We start from the raw sequence: 18790 nt of genomic DNA, 5'->3' as shown, positions 1-18790 counted from the left end.
ATCGGGGTTTCTTATTGGAGATTTTTGGAGTTTCTTTCCCCATAGAGCTGATTCTGATTCCCATGGGGGATGTATGTGTGATCGTGGGTATGGACTGGCTTAGTCGATTCGGTGCAATGATCGACTGCGAGGGTCAGCGAGTGGTAGTTCGAACCCTAAGTGGGGGAGAACTTGTTGTCTATGGCGAGGGTACCAGATTGGGATCAGGGTTTTGTTCAGCTGCCAGGGCTCGGCAGTGCATTTAGCACGGGTGTGCGGGTTATCTAGCGTATGTGGTAGATACACGGGCCAGAGATCAGGTTTCACTTTCAGAGGTTCCGGTGGTCAGGGAGTTTGCTGATGTGTTCCCGGAGGAGTTACCCGGAGTGCCTACAGAGAGGTAGGTCAAGTTTAGGATCGACCTAGTGCCAGGTGCGGCCCTTATCGCCAAGGCTCCGTACCGGTTGGCACCACCAGAGATGCAGGAGCTGTCATCACAACTACAGGAACTGCTGGGAAAGCAGTTCATTCGTCCGAGCAGTTCCCAGTGGGGAGCACCAATTCTCTTCGTCAGGAAGATGGATGGTGCACACCGGATGTGCATCGACTACCGGGAGTTGAACAAGTTAACGGTGAAGAACCGTTATCCGCTCCGAGGATAGATGATTTATTTGATCAGTTGTAGGGTGCATCTTGGTTTTCCAAGATAGACTTGAGGTCTAGGTATCATCGGGTCAGGGTCAGAGAGGAGGACGTGGAGAAGACCGCGTTCCGGACTCGTTATGGACATTACGAGTTTGTGGTGATCCCGTTTGGGCTCACGAACATGCCTGTAGTATTTATGGACCTGATGAATCGGATCTGCAGACCGATTCTCGATTACTCGGTCATCGTATTCATAGACGATATCTTGGTATACTCCAAGACCCGAGAGCAGCATGAGGAGCATCTATGTAGCACTCCAATTCAGGTATTAGCACAAAAGCCCTTGAAGTTATTAAGTTTTACATATTAAGCCCCTTGAGTACTCTGGGCGTACTTCATGAGTACGCTTAGCGTACCACGAGTAAATGAACGCGGAGGGCCGGCACATACGCTGGGCGTACCAAAAGTACGCGGGGCGTACGTGACAGGTGTGCAAACCCTAATTTCCGGACTTGAGACCTATATAAGCATCCTTATCTCATTTGAGCTCCACCCTAACCAGCCTCCCTCACCTTCAAACATCCCTAAAAACCTAGAATCATTTGAGAGTGTGTTTTGAGCTTAAGGAGTGCATTTGTGGCCATTTTAGTGTCCATTCAAGAAGGAGGAGTTGCTAAAGCAAGCTTGGAGTGGCTTTGGGCTTCAAGAATCTGCATCTAGTTCACCATCGAGGAGATTTTGGAGGTATAAAGCTTTGATCTTGCCATCTTGTTCATTAGATCTAGCTAGGGTTTTCTATTTTGTCCCTTTAGTTGGTTTTGGACCTCCTCTTGTGAGTTGAGAAACTCCAGAGGCTGAAAAGGTTAGATCTGAGGTCCTTTGGTCCATTCATAGCATAAAAATGAAGTCTTGATGGGTGTCTTGACCTCATGCATGGATTAAGACCCTTGGAAAGGTCTTAATGGGTTGTTGGGAACATATGAGACATGCAAAGGCATAAAGTTCCCAACTTTATGCTCTAGGACGTCTTAATAAGCTTAGATCTGACTATTGGACGTGAGGAAATCGAGTATTAAGCACTTAATGGAAGAAGTGCTTAATCTGTTTGTACGTTGGGCGTAACTTAGCGTACGCAGCGCGCACGTCTCAGGGACTCAGTACACCGCGCGTACCAGGGTGGTACGCCAAGCGTACGCACAACAGATGGACTTGGACTTATTTTGGGACTTTGAGCGTTTGGGCCTCAATTAGTCATTAGGCCTGGTCACGTTTTGGAGTCAGTTTATCTGTTTTGGGCCATGGATGTTATGGTTGGGATTTATTGTGCCATGAGGCCCATTAATGATTTTTGATATGGACTTTGGGCCCATTAACTAAGGAATACTTTTGGGCCATTGTGGAGGGACTTGGGGATTTGGGGTCTCCACTTAGATGGGGTTTGATCCTAACATTAAATAATGCTATCATTGTTCAGTGCGGGGAGTTACGGACTGTTAGGAGAGCAGCTTTTAGATTCTTCGAATAGAGGTGAGTCTTCTCACCATACCAATGGGTCTAAGACACCAAGGCCGACCCTTTTTATGTGATGCAAATTGTTGACTGATTATGCGATATGATAGTGTGACATTTGCATGGAACACCACGTGGGGGTTCCTGTGGAATTTGGTATAAGACCTTGGAGGGTTTCCATGGCATCCTAGTATATCTGCTTGTATAGTTTGCATTATGTCTTGTTTGGTAGTGAAGAGCTTATGGGGGTTCCCAAGGCAGGAAGACCTTGTGGGGGTTCCCAAGGTAGGAAGACCATGTGGGGGTTCCCATGGCAGATAAGACCACGTGGGGATTCCCATGGCATTAGGTGGAAGACCCTGGAGGGTTTCCATGTCTTCCTTATATGTTGTATGCATGACTTATGTGATATGTGTAGCTTTTATAGCTAACTTGATATGTGATATGTGGATTGTGTGTGGGGTATGCTTTGGGGGACTCACTAAGCATTAGCCTACAGTTAGTGGATTTGTTTAAGGTACATCTGAGCCCAAGGGCAAGGGCAAGGCTTGATGGCGCGGCGTGCACTCTCACTCGGGCATTTTATGGGACACTCTAATATTTTGAAATAAAGTTGTATATGTTATGGTTTTGAAAACAATTGTAATTGGTTTTTTTGGATGATAGAAATGTGTTTTGGATAATTAAAAATGAAAATTTTCTTTGAAAAATTGGATTATTACAAGTTGGTATCAGAGCCTTGGTTTGAGGGATTTAGGCACACTCTCGGGTGTGTCAGGACTCAAACTAAGGAAATGGTAAAATTGTTTTCAAAAATAAAAGTTAAAAACTTTTGAGACCGTAAAAGTGGAGAGTGCAACACGCGTGATCAGCCGAGCCAAGTAAGTAGTTCCCCAATATGTTAGTCACGTGATACTGATATTTGAGTTGTGATAATTGTATGGAACTTGCTATGTGTATGCTTTTAAAATTGTATACGATTAGGAGCTTATAGCCTTAGAATGATTAATTTGGCCTTATTTCCTGTTCCTCGTCTGGTTGTGGTCCTAGGGTAGAATCTATTATTCGAAAGTCTATTTGATCCTTTTCTGTGTATAATTTGCATGCATAAAGGCAACCTGTTATGATTGGTCTGTTTGATGTGGGTAGAGCAAACCTTAGGACATCCTGGGATTTGGGTTATGCGGTGGTTTGTGGTATATGATTTATTTTGGGACGAATTGGAGTTATCAGGTAGATCTTTGGGGAAAGGTACAGGTAGGTGTGGAAGGTAGTATTGGGCCCGTACCACTGAAAGCACAGGACCTGTACCCGAACCAATGTTAGATCTAACAGCTCTAAGGAGGACTGGTGTGGGAAGATCCCCTATAGATGTCCTGATTATAATGGTTTATGACATTTCAGTTCAACATGGTGGTGACACGATTTGGGACAGGGGGACTAGGATCGGGATCAGGATCTGGCAGCGATGCAGAGCCCATTGATGAGAGGCTGCGCGAGATCATTGCAACTGAGGTTACGAAGGGCATCCTTGACTCGACCCCAGTGATCTGTGGGACGGTCAGGGAGGGTATGATGAAGATTATGGATGAGAGGCTCAGGTCATTCAGAGCCGAGATTGTTGCGGGCCATATCGGGGCCCGAACTCCCTCGTTTCGGGAGTTCAAGGCGTGTGGAGTGCCAGAGTTTTTCAGGGTCAGGGACCCCATTGTTAGTCAACGCTAGGTGGTGGACATCGAGAATGCCCAGCGCACGAGTTCCTGCCCGGACACGGAAAAGGTGGGATTTGCTTCCTGTATTCTGAGGGACAGAGCCCAGGATTGGTGTGGAGAGGTGACCAGCCAGGTGGGAACAACCGATGTGGCTGAGATGAAATGGGCTGAGTTTGTTTGGCGATTTGACTTGGAGTTTGAACTAGCTATTGAGTTTCAACATATGGTGTGGGAGTTCCAGGAGCTCCAACAGACCATCGAGACTATGGCGGAGATCACCGCCAAGTTTCGGGATTGAGCATTGTTGATCCCACAATATGCTATTGATGAGGACATGCGGAGGACGAGGTATCATTCCATGCTGAGGGATGATATCCGGGAGTTTGTGAGCTTTACAGGGTGCAAAAACCTGAATGAGATGGTGGAGAAGGCCCGTGAGCGGGAGATGGAGTTGAATTTCCGCACCAAGCGGAAGCCTGAGCAGGCACATGCAGCAGTAGGTCAGGCTAAAAAGCCTAAGACCTCGGATTCATCCAGTAGGGGCAGCAGGGCCATGGCCGGTGTACCAAGTGTGGGATATCTCATGGGGGAGCTTGCCGGGGGACGAACCCGGTGTGTTATACGTGTGGTCAGTCGGGCCACGTGAGCAGGGACTGCCCTAAGAAGGGCTTGATATGTTTCCACTACAACCAGACTGGCCATAAAAGGCCGATTGTCGGAGGTTGCAGGGATGGGGAGGAGCAGTGGCGGTGCCTGCGCCTGCCACGATGAGGATTACTGATGGCCGTCCTGCTAAGGTGGATGCTCCAGCGGTGAAGAGCCGCGCATTTCAGCTGACTACCGAGCAGGCTCGGGCGGAGCCAGACGTTGTGGATGGTACGTGTTTATTCTTCTCTGCTCTCTATTTATTTGTATTTCTTATATGTGCATTGTGTCTATGTATAGGGACCTTTTTAGTCAATGGTATGTCAGCTCATGTTTTGTTTGATTCGGGTGCTACCTGATCATTCGTGTCTCTTGCAGTTAACAAGAAGTTTTGGGATGCACCGGGAACTTTGGATTCCCCGCTTGTGGTAGAGATTGCTGACGACCGCACTGTGAGTGCTGCGAGGGTATATCAGGACTGTGTCCTGAATGTGCTTGGAGAGAGGTTTCGTGTTGACTTGGTTCCGATACCGTTGCGAGGGCTGAAAGTGATTGTCGGGATGGATTGGTTGGGGGCCAATGGGGCCATGATAGGCTGCGAGCGCCAGTTAGTAAGGGTTCGAACTCCAAGTGGGGGAGAACTGGTTATACATGGTGAGAGGGCCTCGCAGGGGCCGACCCTCAGTTCAGCTGCGAGGGCAAGGAGATTTCTGCAGCAGGGGTGTACGGGATTTCTGGCTTATATCTCGGATACGAGGGTTGAGACCACAACAGATGCGGGCAGTGTGTTGGTTGTATAGGAATTTCGAGATGTTTTTCCCCGAAGAGTTACTAGGAGTGCCTCCGGAGAGGCAGGTGGAGTTTCGCATTGATTTGGTGCCGGGTACCGCTCCGATAGCGAAGGCACCATACCAGCTAGCACCGCCTGAGATGCAGGAGCTATCTACGCAGCTTCAGGAGCTGCTAGACCGAGGGTTTATCCGTCCGAGCAGTTCCCTGTGGGGAGCTCCAAACCTGTTTGTGAAAAAGAAGGATGGATCGTACAGGATGTGCATTGATTATCGATAGCTAAACAAACTGACGGTGAAGAACCGTAATCCGTTACCGAGGATCGATGATTTGTTTGATCAGCTGCAGGTGCATCTTGGTTTTCCAAGATTGATCTTCGGTCGGGATACCATCAGATGAGGATTCGGGATGAGGACATACCGAAGACAGCTTTCAGGACTCGGTATGGGCATTACGAGTTTGTGGTGATGCCGTTTGGGCTCACCAATGCCCCAGTAGCGTTCATGGATCTCATGAACAGGGTATGTAGACCGATGTTGGATCGGTCGATGATCGTTTTTATTGATGATATCCTGGTCTACTCTAAGACTAAGGAGCAGCACGAACAACATTTGAGGGAGGTATTGGAGACCCTGAGGGCGGAGAGGCTGTATGCCAAGTTCTCCAAGTGTGATTTTTGGCCGCGGGAGGTACAATTTTTGGGGCACATCATCAACCAGGAGGGTATTTCGGTTGATCCAGGTAAGGTTGAGGCAGTGATGCAGTGGGAAGTACCGAAGAATGCTTCCGAGATCCGTAGCTTCTTGGGCCTAGCGGGCTATTATCAGAGATTCATCTAGGATTTCTCAAAGATTCATGTGCCCTTGACCTGCTTGACCAAGAAGAATGTGACATTTCGATGGGGTACGAATCAGCAGTTGGCTTTTGAGACCCTGAGACGTAGGTTATGCTAGGCTTCGATTCTAGTACTACCCGAGGGGTTGGATGATTTGGTGGTACACTGTGACGCATCGATTTCAGGGTTAGGTGCAGTACTGATGCAGAGGGGGCATGTGATGGCTTACGCCTCGAGACTGTTGAAGCCTCATGAGGCGAATTACCCCACTCATGACCTGGAATTGGGGGCAGTGGTGTTTGCCCTCAAGTTTTGGAGGCATTACTTGTATGGAGTGAGATGCACCATTTATACTGATCACAAGAGTTTGAAGTATTTGATGGATCTGCAGAACCTCAACATGCGACAGGGGAGGTGGTTGGACGTGCTGAAGGACTATGATTGTGAGATCTTATACCATCCCGGAAAGGCCAACGTGGTGGCCAATGCTTTGAATCCCAAGGCGGCAGGTTCCCCGATTGGGAATGTTTGTTTGAGGATGACCGTGATCTCTCCATTGTTGGATATGATCGAGGAGGCTCAGGTCGAGGGGGTGAAGAAGGAGAACTGGAAGATAGAGCGGATTCGGGGGCAGTATCCTTTGTTTGTTAAGGATAGTCGTGGCATGCTGACACAATGTGGCCGAGTATGGGTACCGGTGACTGGAGGAGTGAAGAGTAAGATATTAGAGGAGGCACACAACTCCAAGTTCTCTATACATCCAGGGGCTACAAAAATGTATAGAGATTTGAGACTGAGTTATTGGTGGCCCTGCATGAAGCGGGAGATTTCCTGGTTTGTGGAGCGGTGCTTGACCTGCAGGAAGCTCAAGGCCGAGCATCATCGGCCTCCTGGTAAGGTTCAGCCGCTACCCATTCCCATGTGGAAGTGGGAAGAGATCACTATGGACTTCATTATGAAGTTACCGAGGACGACAAGGGGTGTGGACGCCATATGGGTGATCGTAGACAGACCGACGAAGAGTGCTCACTTTATTGCGATCTCTACGAGTATATCCACCGAGAAGTTGGCGGATATTTATGTACGAGAGGTGGTGTATAGACACGGGGTGCCAGTATCGGTAGTCTCTGACATGGATGTTCGGTTTACATCCAGGTTCTGGAAGAAGTTCCACAAGGAACTGGGCACTCAGCTGCATTTTAGTACAGCGTACCACCCTCAGACAGATGGCCAGAGCGAGAGGACAATCCAGATACTGGAAGATATGCTACGAGCATGTGTGTTGGATTTTGGAGGGAGTTGGGATACGTACCTTCCACTGGCAGAGTTTTCATACAATAACAGTTACCATGCCAGTATCGACCGACCTCCACTTGAGATGATGTATGGCAGGAGATGTAGGACTCCGGTTTGCTGGGACGAGGTTGGACACCGAGTCATGGGGAGCACCGAGGTGGTGCTCAAGACTACCGGGCTGATCCAGCACGTGCGCGACCGGATGTGAGTCGCGCAGAGCCGTCAGAAAAGTTATGCCGACCGACGGCGATAGGATCTTGAGTTCCAGGTGGGGGATTTCGTGTTATTGAAAGTATCTCCGTGGAAGGGGGTCATCAGGTTTTGAAAGAGGGGCAAGTTAGGGCCACGATATATAGGCCCTTTCAGGATTACGACCTAGGTGGGCAAGGTAGCATATCTCTTGGAGCTTCCGGATGAGCTTAGCCAGATTCACAACACTTTCCATGTGTCACAGCTCCGGAAGTGTGTCACAGACGAGGCCGCGGTCGTTTCTCTAGACGATATTCAGGTGGACGAGAGCCTAAACTACATTGAGAGGCCCATTGCGATTTTAGATAGGAAGACCAAGGCTCTAAGGAACAAGGAAGTGAAGCTTGTAAAGGTGCAGTGGCAGCATCGAATGGGCTCCGAATGGACATGGGAGCCAAAGGATGAGATGCGGGAGCATTACCCCGATCTATTTGTGTCTACGGACTTCGAGGACGAAGTCTAGTCCAAGTGGGGGAGAGTTGTAACACTCCAATTCAAGGATTACCACAAAAGCCCTTGAAGTTATTAAGTTTTACATATTAAGCCCTTGAGTACGCTGGGCGTACTTCATAAGTACGCTTAGCGTACCACGAGTAAATGAACGTGGAGGGCCAGCACGTACGCTGGGCGTACCAAAAGTACGCGGGGCGTACGTGACAAATGTGCAAACCCTAATTTCCGGACTTGAGACCTATATAAGCATCCTTATCTCATTTGATCTCCACCCTAACCAGCCTCCCTCACCTTCTAACGTCCCTAAAAATCCAAGAATCATTTGAGAGTGTGTTTTGAGCTTAAGGAGTGCATTTGTGGCCATTTTAGTGTCTATTCAAGAAGGAGGAGTTGCTAAAGCAAGATTGGAGTGGCTTTGGGCTTCAAGAATCTGCATCTAGTTCACCTTGAGGAGCTTCTGGAGGTATAAAGCTTTGATCTTGCCATCTTGTTCATTAGATCTAGCTAGGGTTTTCTATTTTGTCCCTTTAGTTGGTTTTGGACCTCCTCTTGTGAGTTGAGCAACTCCAGAGGCTGAAAAGGTTAGATCGGAGGTCCTTTGGTCCATTTATAGCATAAAAATGAAGTCTTAATGGGATTTTTGACCTCATGCATGGATTAAGACCCTTGTAAAGGTCTTAATGGGTTGTTGGGAACATATGAGACATGCAAAGGCATAAATTTGCCAACTTTATGCCCTACGACGTCTTAATAAGCTTAGATCTGACTATTGGACGTGAGGAAATCGAGTATTAAGTACTTAATGGAAGAAGTGCTTAATCTGTTAGTACGCTATGCCTAACTTAGCTTACGCAGCACGTACGGCTCAGGGACTCAGTACGCTGCGCGTACTAGGGTGGTACGCCAGGCGTACGCACAAAAGATGGACTTGGACTTATTTTGGGCCTTTGAGCCTTTGGGCCTCAATTAGTCATTAGGCCCGGTCACGTTTTGGGGTCAGTTTATCTGTTTTGGGCCATGGATGTTATGGTTGGGCTTTATTGGGCCATGAGGCCCATTAATGGTTTTGGATATGGACTTTGGGCCCATTAACTAGAAGACTTTTGGGCCATTGTGGAGGGACTTGGGGATTTGGGTTCTTCACTTAGATGGGTTTGATCCTAACATTAAATAATGGTATCATTGTTCAGTGCGGGGGTTAGGAACTGTTTGGAGAGCAGCTTTCGGATTCTTCAGACAGAGGCGAGTCTTCTCACCATACCAAACGGGTCTAAGGCACCAAGGCCTGCCCATTTTATGTGATGCAGATTGTTGATTGATTATGCGATATGATAGTATGACATTTGTACGGAAGACCACGTGAGGGTTACCGTGTCGGTATAAGACCTTGGAGGGTTTCCATGGCATCGTAGTATATCTGCTTGTATAGTTTGCATTATGTCTTGTTTGGTAGTGAAGATCTTGTGGGGGTTCCCAAGGCAGGAAGACCATGTTGGGGTTCCCATGGAAGATAAGACCACGTGAGGGTTCCCGTGGCATTAGGTGTAAGAACCTGGAGGGTTTCCATGGCTTCCTTATATGTTGTATGCATGGCTTATGTGATATGTGTAGCTTTTATAGCTAACTTGATATGTGATATGTGGATTGTGTTTGGGGTATGCTCTGGGGGACTCACTAAGCATTAGCTTACAGTTTGTGGATTTGTTTCAGGTACATCTGAGCCCAAGGGAAAGGGCAAGGCTTTATGGCGCGGCGTGTACTCTCACTCGGGCATTTTATGGGACACTCTGATATTTTGAAATAAAGTTGTATTTGTTATGGTTTTGAAAACAATTGTAACTGGTTTTTGTGGATGATGGAAATGTATTTTGGATAATTAAAAATGAAAATTTTCTTTGAAAAATTGGGTTGTTACAATCTACGGGAGTTATTGGGAGTTTTGAGGCGAGCACGGCTATATGCCAAGTTCTCGAAGTGCGATTTTTGGTTACGAGAGGTCCAATTCCTGGGGCATCTCGTTAACCAGGAGGGGATTTTGGTCGATCCGGCCAAAATCGAGGCAGCTATACAGTGGGAGGTTCCGAAAGTAAGTGCCTGACGTACTGGCACCGCATACTCCCATGCAAGTCCCTTTGCGTACCTGTCAATTTTTGCCAGCTCATCTAGGACAATACGCAAAGCACACTCCATTTTGTCTGTGAAGTTATTTGTATATTTATCAACGGTCATACTTCCTTTCTTCAACGTCATAAATTGGTTTTCTAGCTCAAGCACATTTTGGGCCGAGCAGTACTTGCGCTTGAAGTGCACCAAGAACTCTGCCCAAGTCAGTTGCAGTGGCTCGTTAGGGCTTAGGGTTTTCCCCAAAGTGTTCCACCAACGAGCAGCACTACCCCTGAACTGACGTACTGCAAATGTGGTTTGTAACTTGCCTTGGCAACCACAAGTCATGAAAGCCAATTCCATTTCCGAGATCCAATCTATTACTCCGACAGGATCTTCTTTTCCAGTGAAGGTCGATGGCTTGCAAGTTATAAAGTCCTTATACTTGCACCCATTTCTCTCCACTCTATCCTCGTAGTTATTTCTCCCAACCACAAGCGGTTCACTATGACCAACAGATCTACTGTTGTTTCCTTCTTCAGGTCGATCGTCATATAATTCACGTTGTTCAACAGGAATTGAAGGTTCATCCCTGTTGTTCAGCAACATTTGCCTCAATTCCTCCCTTTGTTCAGCCATCATGGTCTGAATCATGGCTCGTACTCCAGCCATGGTGATAGGTTCTGGTGCAACTCCTACTATAGGCACCTGTTCCACCACTTGAGGTTGAGGTTAGAAGCTTGATAGATATTTCAATTCCCTTATCACTCCGAAACGTTTACATGTTAGTTCTAATCTCGTAATCATACACTTAGAATCCTACACACATAGGGTTTCCAGATCCGGTCGGCAACAGACCATAGATCCGTACAAATAATGGCATATATGGCAAACATATAACATTTAGCACATAAAAGCATTTTAGGCACCTTTCCTAAAATAAACTAGTGCTCGTGTCTAAAATATGGTAGACACTCATCTCACAATCATCACTTAGCATTCTAAGTTTAAGTTTAGAAATCCTATAAATTTCTTAGGTCGCTTAAACTAATGCTCTGATACCAACTGTGACATCCCCTAATTTCTCGGCCAGAAAAGACCGATTTAATTTATGCTTTTAAAATAAAATCAGAGAAATCCTTTTAAAAGATGTTGCGGAATTGGTCCCCAAAACAAAACATGATAAAAGTTTATCAAAACCTTCCTTTAAGAAATATATAATTTCCTTTTATATCAAAACCTCGGGATGTCATGTTCCGATACAGATCAAAAGCATAAACAAGACATTATAAGCCTTACATCAGTTATTTACAACTACTGGCCTATAATCCAAAAATCTCTCATCATCCTCCGACTATGCTCGGGGTCCACTACCTGTAATAATAAAAAACTGAGTGGGTCAGGCTTGGGAGCCTGGTGAGCATATAGGGTTTTCAACCCACAATAATAATAAACTTATTAAGTTCACCAATCAACAATAACCCTGATTACCCATTCCCGTTATCCTCACTTTAAGTCCCTAAACACCTATCACAAGGGACCTAGCCTAAGGAATATCATCGGGATGGACACTACTGCTAAGGGGACTCCTCAGCCATACATGTCCTAGAGGCAACCATGAGGGGGATGGAGTACGCCAATGAACATTTAGTTCACCAACACCTACAAGTTGCGAACCTGCTAGTGTTCCACTGGACTGTTTAGAAAGGTCCGTGGTCGTCATCTATACTCCGCTAGACGACTACAACAACAACAACAACAACATCGAGGCCTCTCACCATTTTAACACACATCGACTATTTCGTCTACCCATGTTTCACCCAACATATTTGTAGATAAAATACATATACAGTTTAAAACTTGTGTAAAATATCTATTCAACAGTCACCTCAAATAAACACTTAATATAATTACACATAGCACGTATTTTATAGAAAATACTTCATATCTAGGTGTAAGATGAAAGTGACTACACACTTACTTGATTTAATGATAATCGGGCAGCACTTCGTTTCCTAAAACGATCGTTTCTAATAAAATCGGGAGTTTTATTGAGAAACCGGGCTCTGCGAAGGTTGGGCTTCAAAACCGAAAAGATAAATTTCTCGGGCTTCTCGGGCACTCCGGGATGTGTTTCGGGTGTTTGGTATGATACCGGGGCTTTGGGGGAAGTTGGAATGAAAGAAATATTGAAAGAGGGGTGAAAAGTGGCAATTTTCCAAAGTACCACCGGGAGGTCTCGCACCCTTCTATTTATAGGGGCGAGGCTTCTGATCGGACGGCTGAGAGGCTACCAGGTGGCAGCAGATCCGAAGAGGAGGCACATGGCTCGCACGTGCGAGGGTCCTGGTGTAGCCTTCTGATTGGACTGAGGTCTATGGTCCGAGGGTTCGGTCGTGGCGCTATGTGCGAAGCTCGGACACGTCAAGCAAGGGCACGCGTCGGACACCCATTGGACCGCACTTCGGATGCGAGGGAAGGCGACACGCATCGCCAGCTGGCTTCGGTGACTCATAAATTTCGGACACGTGGCGCGTTATGAGCGAGGGTGACGTGGCCGAAGTCCACCATGCGAAATTTCTTGGATTTGACATTTTTTCTCGATTTTTGTGCAAAAACTTCTAAAATTCATAACTTTCGCATACGAGCTCCGTTTTTGACGTTCTTTAAAAGCACGCGTAGGTAAATCTATGCTCTACAACTTTCGTTTAGACTTAGTTGGCTAATTTTGACTTTAATTTTTATATTATTATTTTTAACAGACCGGGACTGAAAATCCGTTAAAAATTCATAACTTCTTCATCCAACGTCCGTTTTCGTCTGTCTTTTTACCGTTGTACTACTATTGACGAGACCTTCGATTCTCGTTTAGGTTGTGTCGGCTAAAAATCAGTCGATCTAAAATTCGAGTTTTTAGCTATCTATTGCTAAGCTGAAACTTAGAAAAATCATAATTTCCTCATACGAAGTTAGATTTGGGCGTTCTTTTTATACGTACTCTCGGTTTAACGAACACTACAACTTTCGTTTAGATCACTAAGGCTAAAAAGTAGTTTATCAAAAACTCACTTTTTACGTCATTCGGCACCGTGCCGGTTTTGTCGCGAAACTTCGACAGGTCATAACTTCTTCGTTATAACTCGGATTTCGGTATTCTTTATATATCAGTAATCCTTGTCACGACAACTACAACTTTCTTAATAGATATCGGCTTTATCTAATATTTATTTTCGACGCTCATTTTTATTCTTAATTAATTAAATCCTAGTAATTAAGCATAAAACACATAATTCCCATAATATTCACATAATTCCTTTTCATTTCTTCAAAATGAGTTACAAAGGTTAACCTAGACTATCACATCAATATTAATGCCTAGCCTAAAAACACGGGCGTTATAACATGAGACAGAGCAGGTGGCTGGATGTAGTCAATGACTACGACTGTGAGATCCTTTACCACCTAGGTAAAGCGAACGTGGTTGCGGACGCTCTGAGCCGCAAGTCAGCTGGGTCTTCCAATCCGACAATATGTATGAGGATATCAGTGGATTCTCCACTTGTGGGCTTGATCAGGGAAGCCTATGCAGAGGGTATGCGTCATGAGAATTGGAAGCTGGAGAGGATTAGGGGTGAAAACACCCGGTTTGTTTACGATAGTCGGTGATTATTGACCCGATGCGGTCGGGTGTGGGTTCCGATGTCTGGTGGGGTCAGACAGATGGTTATGGAGGAGGCTCATAAGTCTCACTTCTCTATTCACCGGGGGCCACTAAGATGTACCGGGATTTGAGTTTGAGCTACTGGTGGCCGTGCATGAAGCGAGAAATCGCTTGGTACGACGAGAGGTGCTTGACCTGTAGGATGCTCAAGGCCGAGGATCAGAGGCCGCATGGAAAGCTACAGCCTCTAGAGATTCCCATGTGGAAATAGGAACAGATCACGATGGACTTCATTACCAAGTTACCGAGGAAGGCGAAAGGATTTGATGCTATATGGGTCATTGTGGATCGATTGACCAAGAGTGCCCATTTCCTGGCCATACGGGAGAGCTCATTGGCCGAGAAGTTGGCCGACGTGTATGTCCATGAGATCGTTGCTCGCCACGGAGTTCCGGTCTCTATTGTTTTCGACCGTGATGTTAGGTTCACCTCCCGCTTCTGGCAGAAGTTCCACGAGGCACTGGGCACGCGACTGCATTTTAGAACAACTTATCATCCGCAGACCGACGACCAGAGTGAGTGGACCATACAGACCCTCAAGGACATGCTGAGGGCTTTGTGTCATTGATTTCGGTGGGAGCTGGGATTCCCACCTATCCCTTGTAGAGTTCGCCTACAACAACATCTATCATTTACAGCATTGGCGCCCCACCCTTTGAGTTCTTGTACGGGCAGAGATGTCCTACCCCGGTCTGTTTGGGTGAGGTTGGTCACAGAGTGATGGGACGGACAGAGGTAGTCTTGCAAACTAGCGAGAAGATTCAGCAGATTAGACAACGACTACACACCGCTCAGAGTCAGCAGAAGAGTTACGCCGACAGACACCGATCTAAGTTGGAGTTCCAGGTGGGTGACATGGTATTACTGAAAGTTTCACCTTGGAAGGGTGTGAGTCGCTTCAGAAAGAGGGGAAAGTTGGGTCCCCGATACATTGGACCATTTCGGGTTATTGCCAGGGTTGGCAAGGTTACGTACAGACTGGATCTTCCGGAGGAGCTCCGTCAGATACATAACACTTTCCACGTTTCCTAGTTGCGGAAATGCATATTGGACGAGGATGAGGTAGTGTCGTTGGTGTTGGATTAATGTCTAAGTCCATAACTATATTTGGTATGTACTTGACCCGACCCGGCATGGTCCATTTGGGTTGCACTTCACCGGCACAATTTATATGGATAGTCTTTTGAGAATAGTATATTTATGATTTATATTAATATATTATAAGTTTTAATATATTAATATGGAATCATATTATTTAATTAGTATTGATCAAGAATTAATTTAGAATTAATTAAGTGATCAAAAAGAACTAATTAAATATGGACTCTTATATATATGGAATGGGCCAAGTTCATTTAGGTTGGGCTAAGCTTTCATGGATGGTCCATGGAGCTTTTAACCCATAGATCCTATGTAAATGAAAGGTCATGGGTATTAGGGTTTACATGGATGTAACCCTAATCCTCCATAATATATAAAGGGGTCCTTGGCTCACAAAATTGGAACAAGTGTGTGAAAATAAGAGTGGGCCGATTTTAGTGTGCATACATATTCTCTGAAGTTCTTCCAAGGTGTTTTGGTGATTTGTGATTCCATTTGAGGCTTCCACACTATTGGGGCTAAGCTCTTAAAGCTTGAAGACATCAAGCTACATCAAACGGTATGTATTCTATCTATTTTATTACCCAAGTATATGATATTTGTATGCTAGTATAGGGTAATATCTTGGAAACTTCATATTTGCATGTATAATAGAGAAAACATAGATCCAATGTATTTAGGGTTGTATGTGCACCATAGGATGTTGTAGTATACTAAAACCCAACAGTTGGATGATGTTCAAGTTGACGAGCGCCTGAACTATGTGAAGCAGCCAGTGGCTATTTTGGAATGGAAGGTCAAGGTCCTGCGCAACAAGGAGATACCTCTGGTAAAGGTGCAGTGGCGACATCGGGGGGGGGGGGATATGAGTTGACATGGGAGCCAGAGTCTGAAATGCGGGAGCATTACCCGGATCTGTTTACCACCACAGACTTCGAGGACGAAGTCTAGGTCAAGTGGGGGAGAATTGTAACATCCCGATATTTACAGGTATTTCCGAATCCTCTCTTCTATTATTATTTTGTCATTTGTGGTCCCTGGGGTTAGAAGAGTCGACCCATGAGAAGCCTAAGGGCTAAAGTTGAAACTTTGAGAACAAGGCTGGTACGCTAAGCGTACATAAGGTACGCTAAGCGTACTAGGCGCGCCTTAGTACGTTGGGCGTACACTTGTGTATGCTAAGCGTACTCACGTCAGGAGGAAACCCTAATATTTAGGGTTTGGGTGCTATATAAGCATCCTTATGAGCTCATAACTCTCCCTTACCTCAGCCTCCCCAGTTTAGAGCCATTTCCCCCAAACCCTAATTATTTCCTTGAGTGTGTGAGCTTATAGAGTGTGTTTTGAGTAGTTGGAGAAGAAGGTGTTGCATCAAGGAGTTGGAGAAGGAGAACAAGCTTGTAGATCTGAAGTTGTTTGGTGCCCTAGAACCTCCAGAAGGTAAAAAGCTTCAAACTTTATGCTTGTATGATATAGATCTTTCCATTCTAGCTTTAAGGGACCATTTCTTGTCCTAAAAGTCCCAAGTTTGTGCATGATGTGATTTGGACGAGATGAGCTGTCCTTTCAGACCCTTGAAGAGGTCCTAAGTGATAAAAATGATGTCCCAATAGCTAAATGTGTCTCATGCATAGAGTAGGAAGGTCTTAATGGATTAATACCATGTGTTAAGAACTTTATGGACGTCCAAAGTGTTAAAGTTCGAGACTTTATGATTCTTAGGAATATTTGGTCAATGGATCTAAAGTTTGGGCTTAAGTGCTTAAGCCATTAAGCACTTCTTAGAGTTTTGGAAAACCTCGCGTACCCCCCATGTAGTTTCTGTACGCCCGTCGTATTGAGTCAACCACCCTGATGGTGGTCAACGCAATTGTAAGTACGCCCAGCGTACCAGAGGAGTACACCCCGCGTACACCCTCTGTTGGGTTTTTGACATTTTGTGCTTCGGGATTGGGCCACTCTTGGGCCAGTTTGACATGGGCCTTGCTGGACTTTCTGAACAATGATGTTTTGGGCCAGTTTTGGTAATGGATTTTAGAATGAGGCCCAATTAGGGGGTTGGGCCCAATTTGGAAAATTGGGCCATTAATGGGCTTATGGACTTTTGGATAGTGAATTGATATTGGGCCTTGGCCCAAATTAGAAATGGACTGTGTGGATTCATAGTCAAGATTAGTGTTCCCATTTATTGACTTAATATTCGTTATTTTGGATAGTTTGGGATTTTTGGTGAGACAGCGATTCGGGAGTTCGATTCATCAGTTGAGATCGACATTGCAAGGTGAGTTATCCTCACTATATCAACAAGGTCTAAGGCACCAATGCCGACCCTTATCGGATTTGTATACGGGTTTATTGCATGATATGCTTATTGACTTTACATCCTGGTAGTTAGGATGGTGATATGCTTAGTGACCTGGTTAGGTCGGTATCCTGGTATATAGGATGATGCTATGTTAGTGATCGGTTAGGTCTGTATCCTAGTTATAGGATGTTGCTATAATTGATGATTTGTTAGATCGGTTTGACTGTTATATATGCTAACGTATGATATTATGTGCACATGTTTGTTTGATTGGGGTTTGGGTTGAGGCGGACCTGCTTTGTGCTGAAGGCCAACATACTCAGGGCGGTCCGGATAGACTACAGGCCCAGGAGAGCATGTTAGTCAGACCGAAGGCCCGACGAGCGGTCCGGATAGGCTGTAGGCCATGCGAGGCGGTCCAGATAGGCTGAAAGCCTGCGAGGCGGTCCAGTGAGGCTGAAGGCTCATTATGCATGTTGTTTGCTTATATGTTTATATGATATAGTTATATCTATATGGCGTTGGTATTTTGGGGGTAACTCTCTAAGCCTTCAAGCTTACATTTATCGATTATTGTTTCAGGTACTTCTGATGATCGCGGGAAGGTGAAGACATGATCGTACCGCTCCTCACACTTTATGATTTTATGATTTGATTCTGGGATACTCTGACAATATACTATTTTGAAAACAACTTTGTAATAATAATGGGTTTTGAAATGTTTTAAAAAGTTTAAATTTTGCATGATTTTTATGGGTGTTACATTTTATTTGCTAAAAGTGACCAACTTCGAATATAACAGAATTAATATGCAATATAAATAAATATATTATAAAAAAATATAAGTTTTGTATTAAGATAAATAGGAAAAATCAACTGAATCGCCCGTAAAACATAAAAACTAGTGCGCCGAAGCATATATATATATATATATATATATATATATATATATATATATATATATATATATATATCAAGGTTGTGAAAATTGTCCGGCCGTACCTCGACGGTTGACTGACGTTAAGCGATTAATCAGACTAGGCAACGATTAATTGGTGTAACACCTGGATCAGGTATACATTATCTTTTTTTTATTGCGAAGTTAAGAGTTTTAGTATTTGCCCTGATCACGACGTGAAGAATGCCTTTTCATGTCGTGAGGATTGATTCGGACACGTACATCATTTAAAGATTCACGACGTGAGCAGTATAGTGATCACGACGTGAAGGTGGTTGGCGACCAAAAACTCTAAATTTTCGGTATTTAAGGGAATGAGAGGGCTAGGGTTTCTCACCCTCAGCCTCTATCACTCTCTAAGCCTCCAAAAACTCTAATCTTTCATCTCCTTAAGATCCTTTGTCTTTTGGGTGCATTTCTATCTTGTGGGAAGAAGAAAATAAGAAGAAGGAAGTACTCTAGTGTTGGTGTGGGCAAAGAATCAGCATCA

At 45.2% G+C, this 18790-nt stretch overlaps 1 protein-coding gene across 1 annotated transcript in view; it reads left to right on the top strand.

The window, feature by feature from the left end:
* The first annotated feature begins 4612 nt into the window (after nucleotides 1-4612).
* Nucleotides 4613-18790, top strand: part of LOC145111001 (uncharacterized) — an 85056-nt gene continuing 70878 nt past the window's right edge. Inside the window, exon 1 of the mRNA XM_079047305.1 lies at nucleotides 4613-4721. Coding sequence (XP_078903431.1) covers nucleotides 4613-4721 — 109 coding nt within the window. The remainder of the gene's footprint in view (nucleotides 4722-18790) is intronic.

This window comes from Lactuca virosa, chromosome 5 (genome assembly GCF_052849685.1).
Source record: "Lactuca virosa cultivar CGN04683 chromosome 5, Lactuca_virosa_CGN04683_v6, whole genome shotgun sequence".
Lineage (NCBI taxonomy): Eukaryota > Viridiplantae > Streptophyta > Magnoliopsida > Asterales > Asteraceae > Lactuca > Lactuca virosa.
Note: the sequence above shows the minus strand (reverse complement) of the source record. Positions and strands in the feature narration are given on the sequence as shown.